The sequence below is a fragment of the Tyto alba genome, unplaced genomic scaffold, assembly GCF_018691265.1.
Source record: "Tyto alba isolate M040663 unplaced genomic scaffold, T.alba_DEE_v4.0 Super-Scaffold_2, whole genome shotgun sequence".
Classification (NCBI taxonomy): domain Eukaryota; kingdom Metazoa; phylum Chordata; class Aves; order Strigiformes; family Tytonidae; genus Tyto; species Tyto alba.
Window position 1 is genome coordinate 55,116,164 of NW_024881282.1, and position 14,107 is coordinate 55,130,270.

Here is a 14,107-nt window from a genome sequence, read left to right on the forward strand (position 1 = left end):
ATACTTTTTACAAGAACATCATGTCCATCCATACTTTGCATGATCTTGTCATACATACTACAATAGATGAAAAATCAGTCTCTGCATTGCAGCCTATTCAGAGATCATCTACTTAATAATTCCACAGCAAAAAACACCCAACCAACCCCTTCATCCACAATGTAGGTTTTACAGTCTAACAACAATGAAAATTCTCAGTGATCTTAGGCCACTTTGAACTGCGTCATGGTTAAAATACTAGTGTTATGTAATACTGCAGTTTCCTGAATGAATTTCTACTATAAATAAAATCAGCAGAAACTGAAAAATAATAATATATACTCTTACAGAAAACCTCTAAATTTTTCTGTCATTTGCTGAAGTCTTTTATTTGTTTACAAATATGTTTCATTTATCAGGCACAGTATGCAATTTACTCTAAGACCTTATATATATTTTATATATACATAAATATATATAATATATATAAATTAGAGTTTTATATATAGGGGAATACATATATACACACATATGCATATATATTGCCTTATATATATGTCTATATATACATTCCCAAAAGACATAAACCATTTTCTGTGGAAATAAGAAAAACAAAGATTATAAACCGCTGAAAGAAGGCTTGAAAGGAAATGGATAATTTCCTTTGGGGTTAAACAGATTTGTTTGGATATTTATTACAATATATCCTCTATATTTTATAATCTACATTCAGAGTTTATGTTGTTTTGTTTTGTTTATTTTATTTTATTTTATTTACATAGACTATTAATACATATTGTGCGTTAATTTAGGGACTGATTCATTAGGAATAATATGCAGGCATAGCTAAATTTGCCAATTGCAACAAAACCTGCATTTGTTGTGTTACACTGGATACTCCTGAGATTTGATATGGAGAAAATAAGGCTGAAGCCTCCACTGAAGCCACATCACCTCCAATGTCTGATAAAGCCCTTTGACTTTGATAGTTTTTTTTTTTTTATGCTGGATTCAGTGGAGTTTGTACTAGTTCCTAGAAGGCAAGAATGGTTTGCAGGCTAAAATGAAGAGTATCTTTGAAGAAACAATCATCTCTGGTTTTCTAAAGAGCATATGAAGAACAATCATTATTCCTCAGCCCCAGTCCAATTTTTTCTGACCATCTTCCTCAACTGCTCCAAAAAAGGGAAAGCAAGCTAAAATTCTGTATTATTTCTAAATGAAATAAACTTTTTTTTTTTTTTTCCCCAAGGATGCAAAATGCAAAATTTTCTTTAAAACTGTTTGGATGTATTAATTATGTAGTGTTTCCATTCAATTCCACTAACTCGGAAATTGAAAGAAAACAAAACAAAACAAAAAAAACCTGTTGGCCAGCATCTCACAGAAAGGGCAGTAGACTTTGGATATCGAAATGACATGTTGAGTTTTTATATCAGTTCAGTGATGTAAAAACTACACAGGTATCGGTTAAGTCTTTAGACTTAGTAAAGCTATGCTAATTGATGCAAAAAATTTTGTCATAAATATACACTGTCTTAAAAATAGAACTGTAAGTAGTTTCAAATATTTGGGCAACTTTCTAATAGTCTGTACAGGTTTTATCATTATGCTTTTGATTAACTGTACTCTTCCAGGGTTGTGCAAGTTTCCAAACTTCAGTTGAGAGGTAGATGATGAGAAAAATTTGAACTGCAAAACAACAACATGTAAATTATGCTGAAATTACATAGCAATGCTTATGTAAATTGTGATCAAAAAGGTGATAATACATGCAAGCATTTTCAATATATATATATGCACAAATATCAGAAAAGCACCCACCCCCCCAAAAATCCAGAGAGCCTTGTTAAAACTGCTATGTCATCTCTGAAAATAATTTAAAAATTCCCTTTATATTCCTCTCTGTGAGTAGAAAAATAGTCATCTATAGAGAAACTAACAAAAGTTGCCTCAATTCAATTTTGTTATAGGCAAAATTGTCAGTATCAGTTACAGCATGTTTATCTATAAAAGCGGTCACTGGTTTTGTTTAGTGAAATCCTGATGGCTGCCCCAAATCTAACTGTATCTGGTATCTGTAGCTTATTATGTATCTGAATAATACCTCCCCAGTAATCATCACAACTATCCAGACCTGAAAGTAGCAAGTGAACAATGTTGCTTAGACATTTGAGGAAGGAGAATGACAAGAAAGCATTCATTACCTTCCAAAACCAAATTCTTTGTGTTACATCAAAATGGAGAATAGGGTGGGGGCTGGGAGCAGGAAGCCTTCAGAGGAACAAGAGTTCTCTGGGAAGAACAATTATGCATACACTGTCAAATGTTTTTTTAAACACACTGGATGCTGATATGCAAAAAGGCCATTAAAATTCATGTGAATCTTGAATCACGATGTCAGTGAAATTGCTGCCATTCACTTTAGCAGTAAGCAAAGTTGAACTTCCTCTCATAAGGACAGCATCATTAAAAAAAAAAAAAAATCTATTTGAAGATAAAATAAGACTTTCCCTAACTCTGTCAAAACAGTTCATAAGTCACACTCCTGAAATAAAAGGATTGTAGCCTGACTGCTTATGCTACAGCATTTCATATGAAAAGATGCTTTTGTGAACTCAATGGAATTACAGAACTGGCAACAGTTGCAACCACAGTTCAATGAGGAGAGGTGGAAGCGGTCAACTTCTGATATGTTCTTGAAAAAGTACTGAGAATTACTGGTGAGAAGCCTTTCTCTGGAGTTGGAAAGGGCAATACAGAAAACTCTACAGCTTCTAGAGAGTACAATTTCCAAAAACTCTAAAGAGATAAAAGTATCTAGATGTATGCTCTGAAACTACTTGAAATTTAACCTTGATGCTAAATTGGAAAAATATTATTGATGTTATTCCCTTTCCTACTAATTTAAAAATTTTGGCATTATTTTACTTCATTGGTCAAATAAGAGGAAAATGACTATTAGGCTCAGTGATATGAAGAAGGCAGAGAAATTAAAAGGGTGAAGTATACCTAAGTATAAAGGAGATTAAGACCAATTAAGGATTTGCTTGCACTGACTGACAGAGACTACAGACTCCACAGTGCATAACAAATGCATGTGGTATGTCTTGAAGTTTGAGAGTACACTTCTCCATTGTAGTGCCCAGGCATCTCTTAGTTCTGACCCAGCGGTGGTCCAGACTGGAGGCAAGGTAATTAAAGCAGGGGAATTGAGAGAGATGGTATGTATATACGCAGGTCTTACCCTGAAAGCAGAAATGTAATGATGAAATGATTTGCAGTACAAATTATATCTTAATGCAAGTAAGAGTGATATTCAGGGATTTGAAGGCAAGTTAGACTCATTTTACTACTTTGCTGCTCAGTATAGATTTGATTAAAGGCAATTTTTTATTATTATTATTATTATTATTACTTTTAGAAATAAGAGCTACTTACAAGGCAATTGCCCCCTTAGGACCTGTTATTCGGAAGACAGTTTTTTAATTCCAGGCAGTTTTTGCATAGATATAGTTCCAATTTTCTTAATTCATCTCTGGATTTTAACTTCTTTAATATTCAGTAATATCAAGAGTATTCTGATGTTTTTTATTTTGTTGCTAGTATTAAGAGGAAAAGTAATGGAAGAGGTGTAAGGAAGTATTTCATTTGACTCAGTTCCTACTTTATATTGCTCCAGTTGCCTGCTACACCTTTTTACCTTATGGGATTAAAAATTGCACACTGGTGAGTGGTGTTAAAGCAGTTCTTTCATTCCTATTATTTTTTAACATAATTGTCCAGAGATGAAATAGTAGTATCCCTGCAGAGGGTTGTATTTATATAAATTATGATTTCCTCTGAGATAGTAACATAATTTTAGTTACTGGTGGTCAGGTGTGTCTACGGCTTGAGGAATCTTGGTTTTCCCTTATTTCCTATGTCATGTTGCATCGTATTCTGTGATCCTGCATAAAGCAGGTAAGGTGCCTGCATGTTTCCTGAGAGCCTTTTATTATCATCTTTATTCTGAGTCCTTTATTTACTCAACTACAACTTTTAACAAGTTGACACTTGTTGTCTTTTACCCTGTATTCTTAATCGTGCTGTTTTTTTGCAAAGAGATAATAAGCACCTAGAATTTTGCCTCAGTCATTTTGGTTCGGCCCATACATTCATCTCTTTTCAAATAATCTCTGCCTTTCTGCCACTTGCTGTCAAGAGGAGAGTGATGTTCCTGATGACTACTCTTTAGCTGAAATTTCAGTTCATCTTTCACAATCCAGTATTTATAACTAATATTCCTCACTGTATGAAAGCTTAGTGCCTATGAAACTTCTCAGCACTTTCTGGCTCTGTGAACACAGGGCCTTCACAGATCCTGGATTTCACCCTGTATGTTTGTATAGTCAAAAATAGAGCAATGTTTTACATCACAGGGTGATGGCAGGTGTATGGTTTGGAAGAAGGTGAAATGTGTTTAATTTTTCTTCAAAGATGGGGGCTGGGAGAGGAACTGTAATTTTGCTGGGACTAAATCATTCTCGTTTACACAGTTCACTGCTCAAATTTGGGCACGTAACTCATATTTTCTCCCAAAACTCTGAAATGCACATATTTTGTTACTGATGCACCTGCAAAATTGCAGGACTTGTAGAAGATGTTGGCTTTCCTGCATATAATTAGGCAAAAAGTAGGTATTCAGTTCTATACCATGCTGTGAGTAGATTCATGATGCTTCTCCCCCAAACAGTGCTGAGGTAATGAAAAAGTTCAACATTACTGTCGAACTTCATAGATGATAACCCAGCAAACAGAAGCAAGCACTACCAGAATTTTTAGAATAATGAAAATAATAATACTGAACAATACTATTTAAAAATGGCTTTCTTAATGCACTGCCATATCTGCTAGATTTTACTTTTTTTTTTTTTTTTTTTTTTAAATTTTGTTATTGGCACTTCAAAGTGTGTTTAACACAGCTAGATGTCTGTCCAATATATTTGCAACTTTTTGAGATTTAGAAGAGGGCTAAAATTAATGTTATTCTTTTCCTGGCATTGAGTGTATATGTATCCTGCATAAACACTACATAAATGTTTTATGAATCAGACCCTTATTTTTCACAATTTCTGAGGCATTTATATGCATCTCTCCAAAATGAGTAGCACCTTTCCTCACCTACAAACAGAACAGAAATATATTCACTTAATAACTTCAAAAGCTTGTACTCCTAGGTTTCAAGTGCAATGCTAACTGATTTTTGTAAAATAAAATCACAGACATGCTTTCTTTTGCCTAAAGGAAGAGGAACAATTGTGTACATTTTAATTGAAATGAGTGTCTGTGTGAAATTGTAGACACAAGACCAAATATCCTGCACAAAAATGATACGTTAATACAAAGCTTCCAGACTGGCACTGTCAATATGCCTTGCAGCATTTTTGCTCAAACCAGCATTACAAAAACGAAGTAGCTTTTCACTAAACACGTGAGAAAGAGAGGTGAGGGCTGGTATGAAGTTGCCTGTCTGCAGAGACCTTAAATCTCCTCTCAGTAGACAACCAAACAACTAATGACTTGCCAATAAACCCAAGCACCTACTTTGAAGCCATTGCCATGTAACTGATTCAGGCCCCAAAAGCCAGGGTAAGTATTCTTTTAATATCAGCAGGTTCTGAATCTAGTCCCTTTATGAAGAAGGCTTCACAGTCCAATCCAGATCCTTCAGCCTTACAGGAATACATAATCAAACAAATTAATTGCCATTCCTGTTAGCAACATAGATCTTGGTTTTAAATCCTTTTATACAGGCAGATTTTAGCTTAATTTGAATTAGTGAGATCTGAATGTACTTTATGTTCAAATTTATATGTTGAAGTACAAAGTAGTTAGCTATCACAGGAGGAAACAACTTCTGGAATATACTGTAATTCAGCTGTTTATTGTGTTTTAGATATGATACCCACCAATTGTTCATCTTCTAGCCTTAACTTTTACATCCATGTTATAATTGTTTATACAGATATAATGTCTCTTTTTGATCTAGTGGGCAAAAAAAGAGAAAAAGGTTTCACCATGCTTCACTCAGATACTCTGTTTCTTTTGAAAAAAATCTTTGAGTTTATATTCTTTTTAATATTAGTGGTAAATAAAGTTTGGGCAGCTTATTTCAACAGACTTTAACAATATTCTAAAGATGAACACAAAGTATTTTCCCAAATAAGAATAGGAAATATTTTTGCATTAGATACACTTTTGAAACAAAACTGTTTGTCATTGGAAAGCTTTATAGCCTGGTTTACCTGACTCTTGATTATCCAGAGTCATAGTCTGATGGACTTGTTTGCATGGAATCACTACCTCTGTAATCTCAATTTTGTATCACTGAAATAAATAAACTGTAGATAGTAATTTAACTTCAAGTCTTGCCACAGGGCAAAAATCTGTTCCCATCCAATATTGTGACTGATCATTATTAACACAAAACCTGGCCTGTGTCTTGAAGACATATTTCTAATGGAAGTCATAAATGTTGCCTTCTGAGCTATATTGCAGATTAAATATTGGTTTCTCTTTCTGAAGGATCTTCAAGAGCTTTATCAGCTCTGTTGGCAGCATCTTCATTCTCATTGTTTGTTAATGGTTCTGCTTCCCTTGAGTCTGCATTCTTCTGTGCTTTCTGCTTCTCATCTTCTAACTTCTTTTCTTTTGCCAAAAGCCTGTAGTTAATGGCATTGCCAATGAACAACCAGATACTGGCCACAATCACAATTGCTCCACAGACAAAATACATGTACTGATATTCACCAGTAATATCCACTAACCAACCTGAAATGCAAAGACAAGAGAGAAAAAGTCTTTAGAATATCATATCTTATACGATCCAGATATTTCCCTAGAAGAAGAACCTACATATTAGCTGGTTTTGAAGTCGGAGCAGAAAAGTATTTTCAACATCTTCAAATTCTCTAACATGTATAGCAGAACTCTAATGAGACCTGTATTAGTCAAGGTAGCAATTGTTACTGGAATCACTGACAATTATAAAATACTGAAGAACAAAGTAAAGCTTAACGAATAATGACAGACAGTTTTTCAGTTCTTTATTATTTTATTCACCTCCTAGTTTTGTTTCCTATTGTTTTGGAGTGACTGTCTGACACTCACGAAGGCTGCATACAGACAATAGGATGAAGAGGTATGTGCCTTTTTTAGGCTGCTGTCACTGTGCATCAACTGCCTGCTTTTCATTTTTTCTTTCCTGTGACTGATGAAAGAGAGAAAGGCTTGTCCATTCAGCTATCATGCTCAAATGTTGAGTTTGAAAGTATGAAGCCTGTACCTAAAAAATACATCCACACCTCTGAGAATAATTTGGTCATGACAAGTAAAAATAACTGTTCTTCCACTTTATGAGCCATTCTTTCTAAATTTTCCCAACTTTCAAATCAACATCTGTAAATATTCAAGTATTTAGCTCTGAACTCTGCTACATTGTCACTGAAATTCACAGGATAACCTGTGTACTTCAATTTAGTATGTGCTTAGATGCTTTTACTGTGTTGAAGCCATAATGCCAGCCTATTCACCTGGTACACATTTACAAGCCATCAAACTATTTGTCTTTTCTTTATTTCACAAACCTAGTATTAGCAAACTCAAATAGCACTGAAAGTGTATAATTCACCTATTGGTGTAAACAGTACAATTTACTGGTTTTTACTGATGAGCATTCTCATAAAATGGATGATTAAAAATGAAATTATGCATTAACATTGTTTCAGCACAATATTTTAAAGGATATGAACTAGTCAAAACTGGAATTTATCTTTTCCATGTGTTCATCCCCTTTGTTGTCTCTATGTAACAAGATAAATCAATTATTCATACAGTTATAGTACAAACACATGCTTTTCAAAATTCCTGCAAAGCTAATATACCAAAAAAATAAATAGTTGCATAAGCTATTGCTCCATAAATATTAGATTTAATATCTCTAGATTTAATATTGATGTTGATTTCAGAACCTGACTGAAAAGGCTGGACACCAGCGGTCAAAGGCTCAGTCCCCACTAGGTGGCACAGGGAGAGTCTGTGTGAGAAGAACATATTTTGTTCTACCATTACCAAAATGAATTTGTATGTTAAAAGATGAGGGAAATATGGACCATCTTGAGGACCATTAATCATTTACTTGTACAAATATTATTGTACTGAAGTGAGTGGAATTGTTTTGACATATTTAAAATTTCACACAACAATGCTATTTTCATAGAAATCCTTAAAATACTTTGATATGTATAAATGATTTTAGGTACACGTAATCTTGCTGACTTCTGTGGCACTGTTTATGTGGGTATAGTGTATGTTCACAAGGCTAGTAATGTCACTATCTTTATATTTTCATATTGTTGGGCTTACACTTCAACACACACACACACATACATTTAACCAATACTTTTCAATAAAGTTTGAACATCTTATTCTTTAGTGTCCTATCAGAAATCGTAAGATTATAAAATATACTAACAGCATTACTAAATACTGACTAAAAAGCTAGCAAACAAAATCCTTTGGATAAGACTCTTCATAATTTTTGGTGCTAGAAGCACGAAAGTTATGAATGTAGTCCAAGCTATACATCTAGGCTCCCTTTACGCTCCCTACACTCAAAAGGGGGAAGTTGGCAACATTAACATCTTTCAGTTGGTTCTCACTCTGAATTGCCTTACACATATATTGGCTACAGAAACAGGCTGAAGGACTGACTGGCTGCAAGCAGGGCTGTGGTGTGAAATCATGCCAGGGAACAATCCTCCACAGCACCGTTCTTGAATCCCACCATACACACACCCTGCCTGGGCTGCCGAGCCCTGTCCTTTCTGGCACCTCCTTGATGGTTTCTTCTCTCTAGAAATATCAATCCCCTCCGTTTAGACAAACTAAGCTTGCTATTTTAAATTTAAGCATGTGCTCCTCTAGCTGCCACTAGGTTAGAGAAACTATAAGCCACTCTGTGAGATCTTCACAAAACTGACCAGTGGATTTGAACAATTCAAGAGAGTAAGAACTCAGTTGGCAAAGAGCACATTGGATCTGAATACACATAAATGAAGGTTGCAAAGTTACCACTATGTACTATCAGGAAAACATACATTTATCACGTGGATTTATGGGCCAGTAAAGATATGCTCTTAATCTATCTATTGCACATGCATGCAATATATGCCTTTAGATTCTCATATGGATCTGCATCTGTAAAGCCCAAAGGTAATTGATGCAGTGCTCTGCTGTTACAGTACATTCCTGGTCACAGCAAAAACAGTAAATAACATTAAGAAGAATGTTTGTATTAATTCAAGGCTAAATTGCAAGATTATGCTGTAATGTCTGAAAAAATTGAATAGAAGAGATTCTTACCTCCTAAAGGAGGGCCTATGAGCACAGGGCAACATTCCACGATGGTGACAAGTCCAACCGCACTGGAAAATCTGGCAGCCCCAACAAGGTCCATCAATGTCTCAAAAAGAACACTGCTAACCATTCCAAATGCAAACCCAAAAAATACAGCATATATCACTAAGCCAGTGTAATTTGTTGCCAGAGGGCACAAGATATGACAGACGCCATTGTACAAGACAGCAAAACTAAAGAAGTACTGAATCTTTGGCCGAATAAACTTGGAGTTTGCTACAAGTCCCATTGAAGGCCTAGCAAACATGTCTACAAAGGCTAAGATAGATAGCAAAAAAGCAGCAGAATATTCATCAATTCCCTTGTGCTTGGCATAAGGAGCCAAGAATACTATTGGAGCAAAGAAACCAATAAACATAATGACATTTCCTGACAAATATATCAGAAACCCTCTGTGTTTGAAGAGGGACAGATCTAGATATTTATTCATAGTTTGCCAAAAAGACTTCTTGTTGTTTTTGTGCAAGGTAGAGTCTCCTGTGCCTTTTTCAACATCTTTTTTCACAGGAGGGACTGTTTTCGGTCCAACAGGTCTCATAAGTGACCCAGCCACACAGCAGTTCAAAAGAAGTCCTCCCAGAATGAGAAAGCTTCCTTTCCAGCCAAAGGCATTAAAGAGGAATTGATTGAGAGGTGCCAATGTGCTCAGAAACACTGGACTTCCAGCCATGGCCAATCCATTAGCAATCGGACGCTTCTTATAGAAATACTTGCCAATCATGGTCAAGGCAGGCTGTAAGTTGAATGCTAGACCCATACCTAAACAACACATAAAGGACAGTATTATTGTGGGTCATGCACAGAAAAACATATCACACCTCTTTCAATTTATTTTTGATATGACCAGTATCTAATCCAGTGATTCCCAGTGAAGATAGAAACCAACAACACCAGAGAATGAAATACAGCTTCATTGCTGTCTATGTGTGTTAATGCCAAGACTGTATCATGGTGGTATTCTACCATTTCCTCCTGTAGCACTGCAATAAAAGGCAAAATTCTTTGTTGTGTTTCAGCAATGACAGAGACAGGGGAATCACAGAGGAATGATGCTATCGCTATGTTGACTCACCATTTTTATATTTACTAAGCTATAATGCAATTCTCTTTTGCCTCATTTCACAAAAGTTATTAAATGTCACCTCAGCTACAATGAATGCAGGGTGTATTTAAATGCATAAATCTCCTTATTTCCAGCCCTATTTAAGATCAAACTTGTACAGAAAAGTGGAGCTTAAAATGGATAATTATTTTGGAGCAAATTCAGCTCTACTTCCCCACGTATGGAAGTCACTACTGAAGGTGGAAGAGTTGTAGAAAACATGCATGGGAGCAGACCACCCATCCGCATCAGCTGAGTGTATTCAACTTATACACTCAGGCTGAATATACTTCTAGGCTTTCTCTCTATATTAAGACATCTAGGCAATAAGGACTACGTAGCTATGCATATGCTGGATGGCATAGAAGAGAGGTTTTCTTCTCTGATAGTCCTATTGCTGCACCCTGACTGTATTCTGTCAGTGGGCCCAAAGTTTAAATGTAAAAAATAAGAGCTTTAAGAAATAATCACTGAACAAAGAAGGTCTCCTTTAGTCCCAAATAAAGATGAGCTTGCAAACAGGAACAAATATTATCTCATTCATTTATTACCTGCCAATATTTCGCCTTGCTTTCCTTCCTTAGTCTGAGGAGGTAGTTTTAAAAAAACCCCACAACATTTGATAAGAAGGTTATTTAATTTACTGGTTTATGATAACTTTAGTTCATTGCCTTAGGCAATATCCAGGCCTTTGATGATATATGAATAATTTTATTTGAGGATTGACCCTGGGGGATTTTAAACAGAAAGCTTTTGAACTGAAAGCTCTTATACATTTTTGTGAGATTATATGTATGTACAAACCTACAGAAAGCCGGTACTAGCTTTCGCATTTTCACTAGAATTCTGATAGTCTCTGCCACCCCATTTGAAGTGCAACATGACTGAAAGCTAAAAGAATGAATGTGAAATTCTACACAAATGACTGTAATAAGTGCTGTCATGAGCCAGTCAATTTTTATACTATAATTACAGTGCAGTGTGGAACAGTACATACATACGGCATTTATTGAATAAAATCATCAGTTGTTCCTGAAATATCCTGAGAATATCCTGAGAAATAATTTAATACCAGCTAATTTAAAGGATTAGGCAGTTTAGGTAGCTGAAATGAACTGATCTTGCTACCTTCTTGGTCTTCATTTGTACAATGCCTTGCACAGTGGGTTCTTGAGCAGTAAGGCTCATTCATAGAACAGTATTAGAAACAATATAATATAAATAATAGAAATTAGAAATTAAAGATTATATTATATTGCATTATATTACATTATCTTTTAAACAGCACTCTTACCTCCAACAACACCAATACATAGATAAAGTTCCAGGACACTATTGCAGAAAGAGGAAGCAATCATTCCAAATGAACACAGGATACCTCCTGCTATCATCACAGGCCGGCTACCATACTTATTCACCAAAATGCTGCTTATGGGACCTGTTGGTAGAAAGAAAATACATTAACAGGTAACTTCATCATACATGTCTGTATTTAGGATATGTTGGAATGCTTTCCTCTTCCATCCCAGAAAATGTTTAGCTGTTTCTATACCGATTTGCCTTACAAACACACTCTGTGAGTTTGCAAACATGTGAGCCTGGATGTGGATATATTGCCTCCTTGACAATATAAATATTGATTAGTCATGGAGATGGATAAAAAGATTAAAGACATCAGACAAGCAAGAGGGATTGTTACAGTTCACGAGCAATCAATACTGAGATTGATCAATGGAAGTTTTGAAAGTGCAAGGACTGAAGAATTTAAAGTATGAGACAGATATCAAAACTCCACAGAACAGGAGGAATCTCCAGGCAAGAAAACTAATAAATGACCTTAATACTGTTGCATGTCCTGGACCCCTACCTAAAACTACACATAGACTTAAAAATATTGTCAAATAATAATGTTAATCTGTGGCCCCTGAGGCTCATTTTCCCTTATCTCATTCAGATAGAAGGGTTAATGGGCAGTAAGATGACTATAGGTTGTCTGGGAAAATCTAAGATGTGGTTTAGCGTAAAGATCTATAAACTTTGAAAATATTGCTACAGGTCCATTTTTCAGTTTCAACTGCGATTCAGTTTATGGTGTAATTAAGTCCATACTAAACAAATAGCTAGTGTGCAATTTAGCATGACATGCATTATATGTTTTTTAAATGCCTGTGACTAGAATAGATGGCGTGCCACATATCAAGATTAAGAGGTTGTCAAAGCTCTTTAAGTAAACCTGCATACCATCTGACTGCACTATATTTAGCCCAAACCATTACAAATGGTCTTATTTTTGCAATAACTAAACTTACCCAATTCAAAAATTTAAAAATCCATAATAAAAAGTAATAAATTTCAAACTCAAGATAAAGCAGGAACCTGGCATAAAGTCGTATGTCAAGCTCTGCATCTGATTTCATTGCAAATCATTCGCAGACTGGTAACAGTTTTAAGTCTCTCTTTTTATAAATATCTAAAGAAATAAATGCCAGAAACCCCATGACATGAAAAACACAAATCCAACCAAATTTAAAGGTGTATTTTAATAGGTATGTGCTATTTTAGACTCCACTGTTTCAATTACTTTAAATGTATTAAAGTATTCTTATGGTTGTACTGCAAATGTTAATTACTACTCGCATATCAACAACAAAAAATTTAAGCATATGACAAATGATCAACTTTTAGCTTACTTCCTTACAGAAATAAGCTTCGACAGTAGTGTTGCCTTGTGCCTGTCTGTCTTTTCTAATAGCTTGTGAATCCAAAGGTCAGTTTGAAATTAACTTGACTGAAAAGCAAAGATGTGAGTGATGTTTAGATCTTATGGTTAGTGCATTCATTAAACAGCTTAGGTCCCAAGGAGTATAGGGAAGCTCTTACAGGCTCCCTGTCCAGGCAGCACAGGCACTGGCCAATACACTCAGCTTTTCACCAGTAAGAGCAATCCATCTGCTTGCCCAGGCAGCTGTAACATTCAAGGTAGGTGGGGGCATAGAGGATAAACAATGTGGCTATTTTACTGAGAAGGTGAAGGATGCTCAGGCTGAAGGCATTAGGGCTCATCTTACGGACACATAAGCATAGGAGATCAGGCTCTGCTGCTCACTGAACTGCAGCTTAAGAATAACTGTATATTGAAACCAACAGACTTCAACATCCACATCATGGAATGCCCCACCAAACAGATTTTTATTAAAAAAAAAGAGATTTATTAAAATACCTTAAATCAGATACGAAGCAATAAACATTCCACTGTCAGCTTGTATTATGAGTTACCTAACACTTCTTTATTTCCATTTGGGGGAGCCACTGTGCAGAATAGTGATGAGGTGGGCTTTCTCCACTGAGGCCATATGGAGAAAGCAGTGAAACATGAAGGACAGAAAATTGCACTTCCCAAATATATCATGCTTACTTCTCCTGTCTTAATAAACTTGTGCTCTCATAACTATGCTGAAGCATAACTTCAATCACATTTTTTTTTTATTTACAGAGCTATGTTTGGACAATCAGTAGTTTGGCTCATGTTTGAATTAGAAAGCAAGCCCTTTTAAAATATGTGAACAA

General features: G+C 35.4%; 1 protein-coding gene across 4 annotated transcripts in view; it reads right to left on the reverse strand.

The window, feature by feature from the left end:
• Positions 1 to 337: 337 nt before the first annotated feature.
• SLC16A7 (solute carrier family 16 member 7) overlaps positions 338 to 14,107 on the reverse strand; it is an 86,676-nt gene continuing 72,906 nt past the window's right edge. For all 4 annotated transcript variants that reach the window (XM_032999802.2, XM_032999801.2, XM_032999803.2 and 1 more), the window contains 3 exons: positions 11,835 to 11,978; positions 9,385 to 10,197; positions 338 to 6,792 (listed from right to left, as the gene is read on the reverse strand). In XM_032999802.2, the coding sequence (XP_032855693.1) occupies positions 6,521 to 6,792; positions 9,385 to 10,197; positions 11,835 to 11,978 (1,229 nt within the window). In that variant the 3' untranslated portion in view covers positions 338 to 6,520. The remainder of the gene's footprint in view (positions 6,793 to 9,384; positions 10,198 to 11,834; positions 11,979 to 14,107) is intronic.